Source organism: Setaria italica, chromosome V (assembly GCF_000263155.2).
Source record: "Setaria italica strain Yugu1 chromosome V, Setaria_italica_v2.0, whole genome shotgun sequence".
In the NCBI taxonomy this organism is placed as follows: Eukaryota; Viridiplantae; Streptophyta; class Magnoliopsida; order Poales; family Poaceae; genus Setaria; species Setaria italica.
The window spans coordinates 8410685-8426649 of record NC_028454.1 but is presented as its reverse complement, the minus strand read 5'-3'; the positions used below and the strand labels follow the sequence as shown (position 1 = coordinate 8426649).

General features: G+C 43.9%; 2 protein-coding genes across 4 annotated transcripts; both read left to right on the top strand.

The window, feature by feature from the left end:
• Nucleotides 1–1895: 1895 nt before the first annotated feature.
• Nucleotides 1896–5143, top strand: LOC101766517. 3 transcript variants are annotated; one of them, XM_022826553.1, is made up of 10 exons: nt 1896–1949; nt 2276–2478; nt 2643–2922; nt 3040–3104; nt 3206–3309; nt 3387–3516; nt 3593–3750; nt 3884–4217; nt 4399–4497; nt 4673–5143. In XM_022826553.1, the coding sequence occupies exons 3-10, from the start codon at nt 2652–2654 to the stop codon at nt 4742–4744; spliced, it is 1233 nt and encodes a 410-aa protein (XP_022682288.1). In that variant the 5' UTR covers nt 1896–1949; nt 2276–2478; nt 2643–2651; the 3' UTR covers nt 4745–5143. The 3 variants fall into 3 exon arrangements, with proteins under 3 accessions (XP_022682288.1, XP_022682287.1, XP_004971647.2); XM_022826552.1 differs by having other exon boundaries at nt 4393–4497; XM_004971590.2 differs by lacking the exons at nt 1896–1949; nt 2276–2478 and having other exon boundaries at nt 2846–2922; nt 3040–3124; nt 3206–3266; nt 4393–4497.
• A 3178-nt stretch (nt 5144–8321) lies between these two features.
• LOC101766108 (mitochondrial substrate carrier family protein B) lies at nt 8322–11904 on the top strand. The gene is made up of 7 exons (XM_004968116.2): nt 8322–8695; nt 10096–10272; nt 10373–10513; nt 10642–10743; nt 10815–10885; nt 10982–11049; nt 11306–11904. The coding sequence occupies exons 1-7, from the start codon at nt 8516–8518 to the stop codon at nt 11548–11550; spliced, it is 984 nt and encodes a 327-aa protein (XP_004968173.1). The 5' UTR covers nt 8322–8515; the 3' UTR covers nt 11551–11904.
• The last annotated feature ends 4061 nt before the right edge of the window (nt 11905–15965 follow it).

Genomic DNA, 15965 nt, shown 5'->3' with positions numbered 1-15965 from the left:
GGGATTTTCCCCTTTAACCGCAAAAAGGGAAAAAAACCATTTACAACCCCCCCCCCCCCCCCCCCCCCTCCCGAAAAACAGACATGGTGAAATCTTCAGCTTTGATTGCCATGGGAATAGGTCCCAGATTGGTTTCGAGATAATTGACACGTACTGATCAAACAATGTGTTCACTTTGGTTGTTGGTACCCCTACTGAGTTATACATTGATGTTATTACAAAATAAAAACTAGCCCAAAGAATATAAATATTTGTTTTAATTACCCACGTACATCATCATAACAAAGTTAACCTAAAATGCAGTTGTCCTGCAGACGAATTATGTTTAGACCATAATTTGCTTTTCAAAATCTCTTGTTCTAAATTAAAATAGTCCTAGTACATTGCTGCTTGACATACTGTTGCTACTGTTTTATGGGGTCCCTCGCCTTGGGCGGCGCCGGCCAGCCTCGCTGACTGGTCGTGTCCCGTCAACAGCACTTTACACCAGTCACTTCGCTGTTCCATCCACGTACGATCCACGTCTCCTTTATTTCCTCGTTTACCACGGTCTCAGCGGTTCTTCTGCACGAACAGCACCATTTTTTTCACTACGGGCCTGTTTGGAAGGGATGTTAAAGTTTAACAGGGTTTAACACCTTAATTGATCTTAAAATTTAACACATGTGGGGTGTTTGGATGATCTGTTAAATTTTAACACTAAAGGTTGGAATTGACACCATTACCCCTCAATTACTCCTCCTTTCTCTCCTCTCCTTTGCCCCTCCTCAACTTCTTCCTTTACCACCGACAAGATGCGCGCCGCTGACGCCGCCGTCGTCGCGGAGCTCCGCCACCTCACGCGCCTCTGCGTCCGCTTCCGCCACCGTGGGCCACATCCCGCGTCCCAACCCCTCGGTGCTGCCACTCCGCCAGCCGCCGCAACGGGCGCCACCACCCGTCTAAGCAGAAGGGCCCCGGCGGTGCGCCGACGGCGGAGCTCTTCACCACCTGCGCCGAGCAGGCCCGTGCGGCGACACGGGCGTTCGCGGGGCACCTCCTCCACCTGATGCGCGCGGCCGCCTTGTGGATGAGGTTCGCCGAGGGGAGATTGGAGCCGCGGTGGTAATTGGTGAGGGGGAGCGCCATGGGAAGCGGCGGTGGTGATTGCGGCGACGGGGAGCGCGACGGCGACCGGCGCCTCCTGAACACGGGCAGCGCGGCGCGCGGCGGTCGGCGGCGCGCGGAGGCCCCTGGGCGGGAGTTGACGGCCTCAGCGACCTCCCGCCTGCGGCTGGCGGAGGCTGCCGCGGTTGAGGTCGAGGTAGCGCGAGCCCCAGGCATCAACGAGCTTCCCGTCCATCACTCCTCCTCCTGCTCCTCCTCCCAGATCTCTACGCCTCACGACGACGAATCTCCGACGGGAGCGGTACGCGCAGTTCCGCGACATGCGCGGGATGGAGCCCGCGGAGCTCCTGGGCGTGCTCTCGACCTGGGCGATGGTGGAGGAGATGCGGACGGGGATGGCGTCGGGAGGGGAGAAAGGGCTGGTGGCGAGGGGAGGACTTGCGGGCGGTGATGGCGGAACTTCGGCGGCGGACTCGGCCAGGAGGAGGGGCGGCGCGGTGGATCCGACCAGGCGGAGAGGAGGAGCAGGAGGAAGAGGCCAGCGCTGGTGGCGGGTAGGGAGAGAGAAGAGGAGAGAGAGGGGGGCAACCAGGGAAAAGAGAGGGAGGGGGACCACTTTTAACACCTTTGGCACATTTTAACACCCACTCCATGTGTTTATGTTTGGCAACCAAGGTGTTAAAAATGTGTTAAAAGGGTTTAACACCCCTCTTTTTAACATTTATGTTTGGCAACCAAGATGTTAAAAATGTGTTAAAAGGGTTTAACACCCCCTTTCCAAGCAGGCCCTCCTCTGATCGGAAACATACGCGACGCAGACCTCCATCTCTCCACCAAGAGAGGTACAGTTTCAATAATGTTTATCTCTGGTTCTTGCTCGTTTCATCTTGATATCCGCAAGTAGCGAGTTGGTGATGAGTCCGAGGCTTCTTGTTCTTGAAACGTTACGCAGTTTCCAATTTAGGATCGATGCTGTATTTTTCCCCTTTCATTAGTAAACTGTAAATGATGAACCACGTATTCCTGAGCTGGGCCACATGATTTTAGTGATGGAGATGGGAATTAGGATCATCCTAGATAGCATCGAAAGATCCATCACTTGTTTTGATGTCTCTCTGCGGTTCTCTAGCTGTACTGATCTCTGTTCTGTCCTTCTGTTTTACTGCAGCTTATGGTTAGGGATGAGGACAAGCTTGAGCCCCCAGGCGAAAACGGGTTCATCACAAGGTGGGTTCACCCCTTTGTCTCCGGCTAACCATAGGAAATCACGGATGGATCAGAGTCCGGGTGTGCGTCTCCAGGATTTGGGTGGCCTCCAATCCAAATACTGGTACAGAGTACAGTCTCGACTGCCTCCTGATCGACGAGGAGGTGATTCAATCCATTCCCCAACTGAAGTTCCGTTGTCCATACCAACTGACTGATAAAGTGACGATAGCCTTGCTACCTCACTTCCTAGTGCCTGATTAGGATTTTTCTTGAGTCTCAGCACTGATTCTTTTGTTATTTTTTTTCTTCCTTTTACTGATTTGCAGGGTGTCACTATGCAAGCGCGTGCACTCCCCGGTGACATGATGGAGCGGCTCAAACACCAGCTAGTTGAAGGGAAGGTCTACACCTTGTCGGATTTTACAGTAGTCCAGAGACGGCAGGACTACATGGCCTGTAGCAATGGCTTGATGATTTACATGGAGGAACAGACAGTGGTAGATGAGATAGATGACAATACCGGTTCTTCGATACCTCTCCATAGCTTTGAGTTTGTTGATTTCGACGATGTTCCTTCTAGGAATGGCGACAAACGCTTGTTTACAGGTACATGGTTGGCAGGTTGGGGGAGCTGACAGTATAATTTGCAATAAAGTTTTTCTTTCTGGCACTCATCTGAACTCTGAAGGCTCTGATCTGGCCCTTTCCCTCGCTTGTTCGTAGTATCCGTTGAAGAAATGGGGGAGACTTGGAAGTGGAAAACTTGGCGTAACATATCTTTTTGTAATGTACGTTTACGTGATTTGAGGTGATGGTTATTACCTATATTCTTTATGAATCATCATTTTCCCTTTTTGTGGCCATATACTTTATATTGTACCATTTTCAGGGGAAGGGAATTGGATGTTGCACTGTTCGGAGATCTTGGTCGAAATTTCGATGCAGAGCAGGTTTTCAAGCAAAGCCAAAAAGTCCCAAATGTTGCTGTTTTATGTGCGGTCCGACTGAATTCAATGATTACTTGTGTAGAAATACTTTAGTTCAGTGCTAACTGTTTTATGTGTATGCAGTTTGACTGATCCACATAAACCGATTGATCTCCTCCCTTGTCAGCTACAAAATCCTGTAAATCCAGCTGACTTAGTTAAAAGCTGGCGAACAATCAAACAGCTGAAAAGCCTGAACCCACATGGATTACAGGTAAGTTGGTGCACTGTGATCAGATTCAAACCTTATGTTTCAGTCTCACTTACCTGTCCTTTCTCCTCTGTACCAGAACACCACATTTTTGTGCAAAGCCTCCTTGAAAGGCAGAGACTGCACCAAAGGTTGGTTTTATCGGTCATGCTTCCACTGCAAACGGTCAATCAGTTGGGATGGGATCAATTCCTTTTGCATCGAAGGTTACCCGAGTAATCCACCGCCTGTTCCACAGTAAGAATCTGAAAGGCCCTGGTTGCCACTCGCTCATATGGCTGCTCAATTCAGAGTTTCATATTCAGAACCCAATTATGTACTTATGTACTTCTGAAAGTTATTAACCATGTTGATGTTATTGGTAAGCAAGGTACAAGCTGAATGCAGTGATGGAAGACACGACAGGCACTATGGACGTCATGACCTTTGATGGGCTAGCATGGAAGCTTGTTGGTGCTGCAGCGGAGGAGCTCGCTGGAGAGGTCACAGGCAAAAAGATTTCAGCTGTTCTTCGTTCCCGCCAGAGCCACAGCTTTGTAATTGATGCCGCCAACAGGTGCTTTGTGGTGAAGCACATCCCAAATGAAGATGAGCTGCAGCTCATTAGTTCAGCTGATGTGGCAGCTGGAGGTGACCCTCTCCTGTCAGAGGAAGAGGGCTCTTCCGTATCCTACGACTCCAGTCCTGTAAAAATTGTTAAGAAGGTAGAAAGATAATATCCCTTTATTTTTATTTTTTCCTTTTTGACATGAAATGGCATGCGGATGTGAAGTGATATGAAGAAGAAAGTTGCATCCAATTTTCTGAAAGTAGGTTGACCTCTAGAAAAACTCCTAGCCTGCTGATCAAGTTACTTTTTAATTTGCTCCTTGATGTTAGGAGAAGATGGTGGTTAAAGAAGAGAGTGAAGTAGAAAGTGGTTGTGAATCGCCACAGGGAGGGGGTTCCCCCGCATCCTACAGTTCCAGTTCACCAGCGAAAAAGGTAGAATATGATATCGGACTCCTTTATTCTTCTATTTCCTTTTGAAGCGAAATGTCACCAAATTTAAGGATGTAAAGTGATATGTAAAAGGTTGCACTTGATTTTGGAAAAAATGGATTGAACTCATGAAATACAAATAATCTGCTGATCAATTCTTTTCCCTCATGGACATCAGGAGAAGGTGGAGATTAAAGAAGAGAGGGACCCAAAAAGGCAGAGGATCACCAAAGGCAATGAAGCTGAGTAGACATGCAGAATGACCCCCTTTCACCAATAAGATATCATCTCAGAAAAATAAGACGTGTACATGCTTAGTCAGATCGTCGAAGTACAACGCATCTGCTGAAGTTATAGAAGTATCCTTTGTGAATTTAGAACTGTTCTACCCTGTACATATTCCTTGCAATGCCTGTCTAGAGTTCTAGACACTAATGTAGCAGCATCTCTTGCAAACAGCACAGCTAGTCTGTCAGACATTGCAGAGCTGGAGCTGGATCAATATGCTTTTGCCGCATGGTTCAGTGTAAATCTTGTTGCTAATCACGTGTCATCGTATCAAAATCACGTTAATTCTCTAGTGCTAGTAGTCTGAACTATGAAGCACCTTTTGTATGGAGAGGATCTGGTACCGCGATGCGTTTTTTTGGAACGATACAGTGATGCAGTCTACGCATAATTTTGTAGTTTTCATCCTCCTCTTATGTTTATTTCTTCCCTTGTTAATTCAAAAGGTGTAGATAAGCATTCAAATTAGATGGAGAGATTATGACCGATTACACAATAAATTTTTTTAATAGCATTTTGCAAGAGTTGAGCCATGCATGTGTTGGCACAACATGACTGCACAGTACAGGCCGTGGTTAGCATTATGACACACACGAGAGCATTCTGCGACCAAGCAGATGTCATCGGAGAAAATCCCCCTAATTAACGGTGCATGCAAATTTTTTTAAGGAAAGCACCTCAATCAAATTTTTTTAAGGAAAGCACCTCAATCAAAAGCCTGAACCCACATGAATTACAAGTAAGTTGGTGCCCTATGGTCAGATTCAAACCTTATGTCTCTCTCACTGGTATTTCCCCTTTTTCATTATAGTGAGGGACCATATTTCTGTGCATAGTCACCTTGAAAAAAGCACCAAGGATTGGTGGTACAAGGGATGCTTCCACTGCCATCGGCCGATCAGTTGGGATGGAAGCAAACCATTGTGCATCAAAGGTTGTCCGAATAATGTGTTACCTGTTCCACTGTAAGAACCTGAAAGACCCTTTGCTTGCTTGCTGCCATTCCCACATGGCTTCTCAAATTCATAACTTTATACACAGCACCTCATTGTTTTTTTCCTACTGAAAGTTATTAACCATGTTGATGCTGTCGGTAACCAAGGTACAAGCTGGATTCAGTAATGTAAGACGCAACAGGTGTTATGGACATCGTCGGTCTCTCAGCAGAGGAGCTCGTTGAGGAGAGTACAGGCGAAAAAATTTCTGCTATCATCAGTTCGCACCAGAGCCGTGCCCTCGTGGTTGCCCCCCACAGAGGATGATGAGCTGCAGGTTATCTGTTCAGTTAAGATGGAAGCCGTAGATGGTGGTGAATTGTCATATGATGAGGGCTGTTCTGCATCCTATAGCTCCAGTCCCATAAAAAACGATAAGAAGGTAGAATATGATATCCCTTTTTTTTTCATCTTTTCCTTTTGAAATGAAATGACACTCAGTGTGATCTTCATAAGGAAGTCGCATCCAATGTTTTGAAAGTGGATTGCGCACAAGAAAAAACCCCTGAATTTTCTGATCAAATTGTCATATGCCCATTGATGTTAGGAGAAGATGGCCAGTAAAGAAGAGAGGGAGCCAAAGAGACAGAAGACTGACAGAGGCAATGAAGCTGAGCAGACAGATTCAGAATGACCCAGCCAACTCATCATCTCGGAAGAATAAGATGATGTGTACATGGTTTAACTTTAACAGATCGTCAAATAGCTCTCTGAAGTACAGCCATAAAACTATCTTATGTGAATTATACTTGCTTTACCTTGTAAAATATTCCACCCAATACCTATGTGGAGTTCTGGACTGGGCCCTGATAATCTGATGTATCACAATCTCCTGCAAATAAACAGCCCGGCTAGCTTGTCAGACACTGCAAACCTGGAGCTGGATCAGTCTTTCCGTCACATGGTTCAGTGTAAATCTCATTGATAGTGTCTCACTGTCTTGTTACATGAAATCTTGTGGTAATTGCGTGTTATTTATGTACCAAAGTCACGTTAATTATCTTTGTGCCAGTAGTCTGAGCCGAAGCATCTTTCTTTCTGGGAGAGCGTATGCTTGTAGTATGAGCATTTTACTAGGCCAGGCATCAGTATGAGCATGACGCATATGCTTGTAATCTCAGCTATGTGGGCCTCTTGGGCCGGCCCAAGTAGAAAGGTCCCTGCTGGCCCAATAGAGCTGTGCTGGTGGGCTAAAGGAAAGCCTGTTCCATGCTGGTGAAGACGGGACGCAGAAGCAGAAAGGCATCGACGGAAAACTGCGTAGTTTTGTCAGACTGCTTTGGTGAGTGCTAATCGCGTTGTCGCATGCAGTTACGCCGCTAATCCTGATCCATTAGCATCACACCATCTCTCTCGTATCTGTCGCTCGTGGCACTCAAGAATCTTTGCGGCAGTGACACTAACGAGTGATGAAGTGAAGTGATATCTGACATGCTTTGGAACTCCGGTTTCCTGGAGAAACTAGGGGCGGCCTGCGCTGGTCCATGGTTTCCTGCGCCGTCCATTTTTCGCGTTTTAAAATTTCGAACAACTCGCAATATGATATCATATCGATGAGCCCCTGACGTCGCAAATCGGAGAAAAAAATAATGAGTGGACTACATATGCATATTTTAACAACAAAATAAAAGAGAGCAAAAGACAAATCAACGCTGGGATTCTGGGAATCTCCTTCCAGCTCATGCTGCTCTATGGTGCAGGAGCTGAGGAGTGAGGAGCACGAGATATACTCAAACATTTGGTGACCAAGGCCGTTGGCCTGTCGGGTCGCATTGTGATCCACGTGACCAATACTTATATCGGCAAGGCTCGACTACGGTCAACTTGTCCTGTTCTTGCACAACCATCATTCCTCATTTAATGTCCATTTGACATTTTGTTGCTATTCCATCAGTTTTATTAAATTGCAAGGTAGCCTATGAATGGTCCAGCCGACCACTGATGGGCTGGTCCAACTTGGTGAAGAAAGCAGAATCTAGAGCTTCCCACAACCAGTTGTAACCTGACTAGATCTCATCCCTCGACACAATAACTCTTGGTGGAGTGCCAGTCACCAAATCCGACACAAGATGTTTTAGTTTCATTCTGTGTGAAATTTATCCAACGGTAACCAAATTTATATAGAAAACATATATTTATAACTATCATATCAAATAAATGTACTATATAAATGGATTTGTGTATTTTTTGTAAACTCATAGTTATAGAAGTCTAACTTATAATGACAAAACTAAAATAATTTATACTTAGACAGAGGAAGTACGCATGAACATTTGGTTGGTGCTCGATGTGGCTACCATGTCCGACCAAATAAATCGGTACAAATCTAAAACTCAGAGGCACAAATCAAATACGCTTTCACATTCAAGAAAATCCGGTGCGCGTGTCCAATTTAGAGAAAAATGTATAGACTCAAATGCGCGTGCTTGACTCGGATATGCACTAGAATTTCTTACCAAAATTTGAGACGAAACCATAGACGAATTCGAAATTCGAGTCGGATTTGTGCCGGGTCCTGAAGTTTCTTAAACAAAAGACCTAGAAAGAAGAGAACAGGGGATGGGGCAGAGCAAGAGAGAGAAGGGTAGAGAGAGAAACGTGAGGAGGTGGAAGGCACAACGCGCCCACCCTCGCAGCTTCGAATTCCGCCCCTCCTCCCCTCTCCTTCCCTTCCCTCGGCCGCGCCGCCGCAACGACGCGAGGCGCGTTCACACCGGCGAACCCTAGCCCCTATCCGGATGCAGACGGAGGCGCGCGTGGGCGTCGTCGTCGACGGCGGCGGCGGCCGCGCCGCCGTCGGCCGGCGCCAGGAGCAGCGCCACATCGGCACGGCGGCGCACCTCGCCGCCGGTGGGTTCGCGGGCGCCGTCAGCAAGACGTGCACCGCACCCCTCGCGCGGCTCACCATCCTCTTCCAGGTAGACATCTTCTTCTTTTTATCTGGGGTTATCTAGAAATAAATTTCTACCTTCTTATGCTAAGAGCGTGGTGGTACGGATTGGAATCGCCGAGCGTTGGTTTTGGAATTGGGGGCAGAAGAAAGAGGCGTTTTTCTCTTTTTTGTGCGTTTTTTCCCTGTTTCCTCTGAGGGGATTAGGCACAGATGTTATGTTCTTTCCCTGTTTTGGGGTCCAACTGATTGTCGGTCTCTAGCCACACGGAGCTAATTAAGAAAGATATGTAGTATGTTTGTTTATTTTTAATTGATTGGGTAGTGCTTTGATAGTTGTTGAGGAGGGGATTCTGTCCAGAAAGAGAAAGCAATCTCTCTTTTGAGTGGCCTTGGCTTCATTATCGGTGGGCGAAAGCAATACCATCTGTTGTTTTGAGATTCTGTGTGCTCTAGTAGCAACATATCTGGTGTGAGACTGAGGGGAAGCTTATATTCTTTTTTGGATGTCGTTCCGTTTCACTTCATAATTTTTAAAGGAATTGGATGCTAATAGTAAGAGATGGGGACATTTTTCTGTTTGTAGCTGTTAGTTTTGCAAATGCATTTGTTTAATTGTTAATTTGTATTTGTAGATAGTTAGATACTGAACATAGGTTCTTGAGAAAAGATATATTAGATAGTGGGTTTAAACATTTGTAAATGAATTTTCATCTCATACTAGAGTTAGGAGACTTATTGGAATCTGGATGCTCATGTGGGGGCTTAAAATTAAAATTCCTATGCTTATGCAGTATAAGTCTATCGACATTTCAGAACCTTGCATTTTGCGTCGTTATAGGATTTTTGGTTTGCAGGGACTGGTAGTTAGCAAGAACTGTCATGAATGTGTATGGTAAAAGAAAAATTAGGTTGCTCATGTGTTAGTAGCCACTGATTTTGCGAGTTATGACTATGACATGTGTATCATTAATGCAACTTACCAAGCATATTACAAGACACTCCCTTTCAGTGCATTCGAATACTTCATTTGCTATCAGAATTGTGCTAAAAAATATTTAGAGGGAGTTTTTATGTTCTACATTCTGATTGATACACAAATTATTTCCATGTACCAAATATGGAATCTCACCTAACTTTGTAACTGGACACAGTATGTAATTTATCCAACTGCACACCAATAATATTGTTTCGTATAATTTGCAGTTTTGCGTTTATCACCCTTTGCATAACCGTGGTTCATTCTGATGCTTAATGAGTGTCCTGAACTCTTGATTCGTGCTTGAAAATATTTAACTCCTTTTACTGTTACTAATTAGTTCTCTGTACATGTCTAATCTGGCATTGATCTGTATGTATAAGAAATAGTCAACACCGTTTTTTGACCCTAAAATTTCTTATACGAGCTTGTGACATACTGATTGACAGGTGGCAGGTATGCATGCAGATGCTGCAGCTCTAAAGAAGTATAGCATATGGCACGAGGCTTCACGAATTGTTCGAGAAGAAGGGTTTCGAGCTTTTTGGAAAGGAAATCTAGTGACAATTGTTCATCGCTTACCTTATTCTGCCATCAGCTTCTATTCATATGACCGCTACAAAAATGTAAGCACGAAGATTCTGTGCTTTAACACTTAAATAAACCATTCCATTAGCTTTATCATTCAATATTATTTAGTGAGCTGATTTGAAATAAGTATTTCAGCTTGTCCAAATGGTTCCTGGCTTGGATAGAGACTCAAATAATGTTGGTGTTGTACGTTTGCTTGGTGGTGGTTTGGCTGGAATAACAGCTGCATCTGTAACTTACCCGTTGGATGTTGTCCGTACTCGTTTGGCGACACAGGTAATATTGTTATTCTTTTCCTGAATAAAACATCAGTGGTTAATTTTGTATCCTCCAAATCAGCTTTTGCATGGTGTTGCTTTATTGACCAAGGCTTCATGTTATTCTTTTTGTCAAAATATCTGCAGAAAACAACTAGGTATTACAAGGGCATCTTCCATGCGGTGTCTACAATTTGTAGAGATGAGGGTGTCAAAGGATTGTACAAAGGCCTTGGGGCCACATTACTGGTAGGCCATGAACCTTTTACTGATATATGTTATTTTAAAGTTGGGTTGCCAGTAATTTTTAGGAATTACAGGGAGTTGGACCTAGTATAGCAATCAGCTTTTCTGTATATGAATCACTGAGGTCCCATTGGCAAATGGAAAGGTGCTCATCATTATTACTCTCTATTTAATATTATAACAACCTCTTGAATTTGTTGTTCGAAATTCTCACTGATGGTTATGAACACCTGTGCATCAGGCCCCAGGACTCTACTGCGATTGTTAGCTTGTTTTCTGGGAGCCTATCTGGCATTGCATCATCGACAGGTAAGTCTATCTGTTCAAAATTCCCTTAATTGTTGATTTTTCTTGACTAAGTAAACGAAACTATGACATGCATTGCAGTGTTTATTACTTGCACAATATGTATTTCTTGAGGAGCTACCTGTACTTTTTTTGTGCTTTTAGGCAGCACACAAACAGACATTAGTTTATCCATTTCCATTACTAAATTGATTGTCTACATCATAAAAGTAATGTTTTTCAACAATTTGAATGTTAAATGCCGCATTCATTATTTCAGCCACATTTCCTCTTGATCTTGTAAAACGGCGGATGCAACTACAAGGAGCATGTGGGACAGCTGCCCACAAATCAACAATTACTGGAACTGTTTCTGACATTTTGCAGAAGGAAGGCCCTCGTGGCTTTTATAGAGGTATCGCCCCTGAGTACCTCAAGGTCGTTCCTAGTGTTGGAATTGCCTTTATGACATACGAGACATTGAAGGGCTTGCTCTCCAGCATGGACACGGATGATGAGAGCTGAGGTTTTCCATTTTACAGAGAGGTTAAACTTCAGTGAGATTTTAGCCATAGGTTGCTGTCAGAAACTAAGTGCATCAGAGTGGATACATGTGGCCAGCAGTGTGGCAGTTTTGTAGTTGTTGGTAGGATAAAGCTTACCTGAGATATGTACAAATAAACCGTCAGTCTTATGTTGTACCATAGGCTAAGAAGAGCAAATGAGAACTTCATCTTTGCCTTCATCGGAGCATTCAGCATTGTGCTCCAGTTTTGTGTCATGAAATGTAATGCCTTTGCTAGGAGGAAAAAAAAAGCGATGGCCAATGATTTTACATTCTATTTTTCATCTGCTGCAAATGTGTCAACTGTCAAGTGATGTATGCATCGACTTCACTCTGAGTATGTTTTATGTTTGCACTCACACTACTGGAAACGTCAAGTTTCCCTACAACTTTGGTTCCTAGGGAAACTCCAAGGAATTGTAGGGAAACGTGTTTTTCCCTAGGAATTTTCGTAGGGAAAGGTTTCTAGGGACGAATTCGACGGGAAATGAACCTTGCCCTAGGCTTTGCTGACAAAAATCATAGGGAAAGAAAGTTTCCCTAGAAACATGACTTTGTAGGGAGAGTAGCTGACATGGCAGCATGTTCCACGTGTAAAGGTTCTCTCCCTAGATTTCAACTTTCCTAGGGAACCTGCTTAAAGTAGGAACAAGCATAATACAGCACCATGTTTGAGTTCAAATCTGAATTCAAATTCAAATTTAATTTCAGATTTTAAATTTGAATTCGGATTTAAAAATTAAATCCAAATCTGAATTAAATTAAAATCACATGAATGGACAGTAAGGAAGACAACAACTCATTTCACCAAACATTCACCAATACATAAATTGATTCAGCTGCATGCATCTCCAAAATTACAACCACCAACATCAAGTCTAAGAGTTATGGAGCTCAGTCACCTGATAGGTTCACAAAATTACAGCCAACATCAACATAAGCTCATCAAGTCTAGGAAGTCAAGAGCTTAGTCACCAGTAGTCTAAAGGTTCAGCCAACATAGGTCTAAACAACTAATGCATAGGGCATATCATCAGCCACCAGAATGTTGGCTAACTTGATGTCCCAGTGCATCAAAATAATATCACGACATATCATGCAAAAGGTTTCGAGGCTCTGATTTTAATCTAGCGGAAAGTCATTGTATCGAGGAGGAGAGTAGTTGCTGGGGCGCCCGATTGTTTCTAGGGGTGTACGCCAACTGGGATGCCCATGTGGCTGAAGCGGGACCGGCTTCCTCAATCTTCCCTACGATAGAAGTGAGTTCTTATGTTCCCTACGGTTTTTGAATCGGACTCCCTAGAACACATCGTCACTTCCTAGGGAAATAAGAAAGCGGTAGGGAAACTAGGTGTTTCCAGTAGTGGATCAGTAACAAAATCCCTTTCAACACGTTATGTAATTTCTCCAGGAGGATTTCATAAGAACATGTAAATGAGTTCTCCTTCTGAGTTGAAAGTCAGAAACATTTACGGTACAGGATGATCGATGTATTTGTATAGTAATATATTCATTTATTAAGAACTCAAATTATCTTCAGTGAATTGAAAGCTGGTCAAACGTTACAAAATGTTGAGAAACTTACGCACGCAATATTTTTTGTACTTGGAGAGGAGGGTCGGTGACATGCTTAAATGATGCAACAAGAATGCTTCCAGGAGTACGGCGTGGACGAGTAGGCTAACCAGAGGTCGGAAGGTGTTTGCCAGTTACATCATTGGTTTTCATCTCTACTTTCTCGATACCTCTCAAGTCCTAAGCCTTATCATAATCATATCCAAGAGCTCTGGTCGAAGCCAATATTAACATTTGAAGCTTGTGCAAGAACGGAATTAGATGAAACTCCAAACATAGGGATTTGGAATAGAGATACAGGTAGAGATTTGGGATACCTTATATAGGCCGAAACCGAAACAGAGGGATCGCACTGAGTTGTGAATGAATTGAGGATGGCCATGAACTGCACATGGCTGCACTTTAAAACTCTTGAAGTTGTTCTGAGTTCTATATTTTTTTTACTCAAGTTGTTCCGAGTTCTGTTAAGTCAACATTCACATGCGCCACTCTTCTAAACAAGGCAAGTCTAGAAGAGAACTAAAGTATACATGCATTATACAACTATATGCATAAATCATTCTTCTGCTATATGCTATATGCATGTGTAGCTGGTTAGTATGTAGTACTACAATAAGGATAGATGAAAAATGAACAAATGCTAAGAACCACTTCGGTGACAAGTGAAGATGAAGAGACTACGAGATATTGAAGAACTTGCTCTTCGTCCAGCATTCAAACGGATGATGAGAGATTACGTATTTCATTCAACAAAGCGAGCGATTGTAATGAGTTCTTTTGGACATAATTAACCGCGAAAAGTGCTTAGGTTCTCTCTCTGTCTCTGTGCTAGTAGGATATATATAACATTTTACATGTGATGAATTGCAAAGAGATCAATATGTCTAAATTAAAGGCTAATAATCGTACTCATCTTTTCTGTTGAAAGAACTTCCTTCATTTTATTCGAAGGCAGTGTTTTGAGCGATTAGCATTGTTCAAAACCTTGCATAATCTGCTGTATATGAATGAAACCTGTGTTGCACAGATTTGACGCACATATAAACATTTCCCCTGGCTCTTGCTGACCTGTTGTAGAGTCACAAAGAAGGACCGACCCTGCTGAAACTGAAATCAACAAGGTGCTTCCTGACGGATAGTCTTGTTAGGATGAGGCGGACCGCGCTGGCGTCTTGGTGCGGCCACGAGGAGGAAGCGAAGCGTCTTGACCATTGCTACCCCTACTTCTAGATTATCATCCTCCTGCTTCTCAAGGTTCGGTCGTGTAAATGTAAAACTATCTAGGTAAATGAACTTGAAAATGGGAACATGGAGGAAAGGAAGGTCCATGCGAACTTTATATAGGCAAAAGCGCATGGACCTATTTTTCTCACAAAAGAAAAAGATCCAATCAATTTGTACCTCTAAAGCTCTTCATACAGGGGTCTTTATCCATTAGTATTTTGTATGCATATTAATTTCAATGCACAATAAGTTGTAAATGAAACTCATATTGCATAAAAAGTGATGAACATCATATTAATTTTCTTCATGAGGCAGAATTGCTCTCCTCCATATTAGTATTTGACAGTCGCATATGAACCAACCTAATGCACTTCGAGCCTTCTGGGAGCGTGTATACTTACTGACCAGTGTTGATGTTGGTCTGCGATTTGGTGCATGCCTTCCTCGCTGCAGGGGTGTACTCATGTCCTCGATACCACGTCTGGTGCGATTGGCTGCTGTGTCCTGCCCGAAAATTTTTCTTGTGGATGGAGGACTAGCGAGCTGAAACCCTGCGTGTGCCTTCTTTTCGATAATGGCCAACTGACACCCAACGCAACATGCCGTTCTGTACACCCTGCTGCTTCTTCTTTGTTCTTCAAGCCTTTGGGGTTCTAGTTCGTGTAACTAAGCTGCTGCCGCGGCCTCGTCTTAAGTGTTCTTCCTGTTCAGGTAACTGAGAGAAGCATCAAAAGGATCCCCTTCCTCAACAGCCGATTCACCTCATTTTATTTTGTAAATGAAATGAATGGAGGGTTTTTGACCGAACCATTGCCACCGAATTCAGAAACTACGTCTACTCAATTAACTATAAAACTAGCAAACTCATACACAGCAAGAACATAGGGAATATTATCGGGGATTGGAGAAATAACATGTAGCCAAGTTCCAGCTGGTTCTTGCTAGTGTTGGTGAGGAACCAAGGACTGTGACAACCGGTGAGCACCACGACCTGACGACGGCCAGCGCGCACGCCCAATCGCGGAGTCAGTCCCTGCCGCCGCCGTGCACTACGTCGCGCGACGCGACTTGGCTCGGCAATGGGTGCTTGTTGGTCGACATGGGAGTTTTGTTTTGGGCAAGGGGCTGCTACATTATAGCAGTGTCACCTCAACGAGGCTTCATCCCTGCTCTAAGCGTTGCACCCCACGTTCTACAACAGCATATTCTGTCCTGAACTCAACATTCCCAATACCTACTAAGCCTTATCAAGTTATCATAATCCAAGAGCTATGATCAAAGCCAGTGATAATATTTCACATCTATGCAATAGTGGGATTAGATGATGAAACTGCAAGCATAGGGATTTGAAGTAGAGATATGGGAGGCCTTATATAGGCCGCAACAAAGGAAACACACCGAGTGAGTTGTGAATGAGTTGATGCGCATGAATGCATTTAAATTCTTGAACCTGTTCCAAGCTCTGACAAGATTGTAATAACTATATATAGTGAGCATTGCAGGATTCAACATTGAAGTAGTCTCTCAATATCTGAAGGGGGTACAAAATGTTGTTCTCAATTGTATCTCTCTTCGT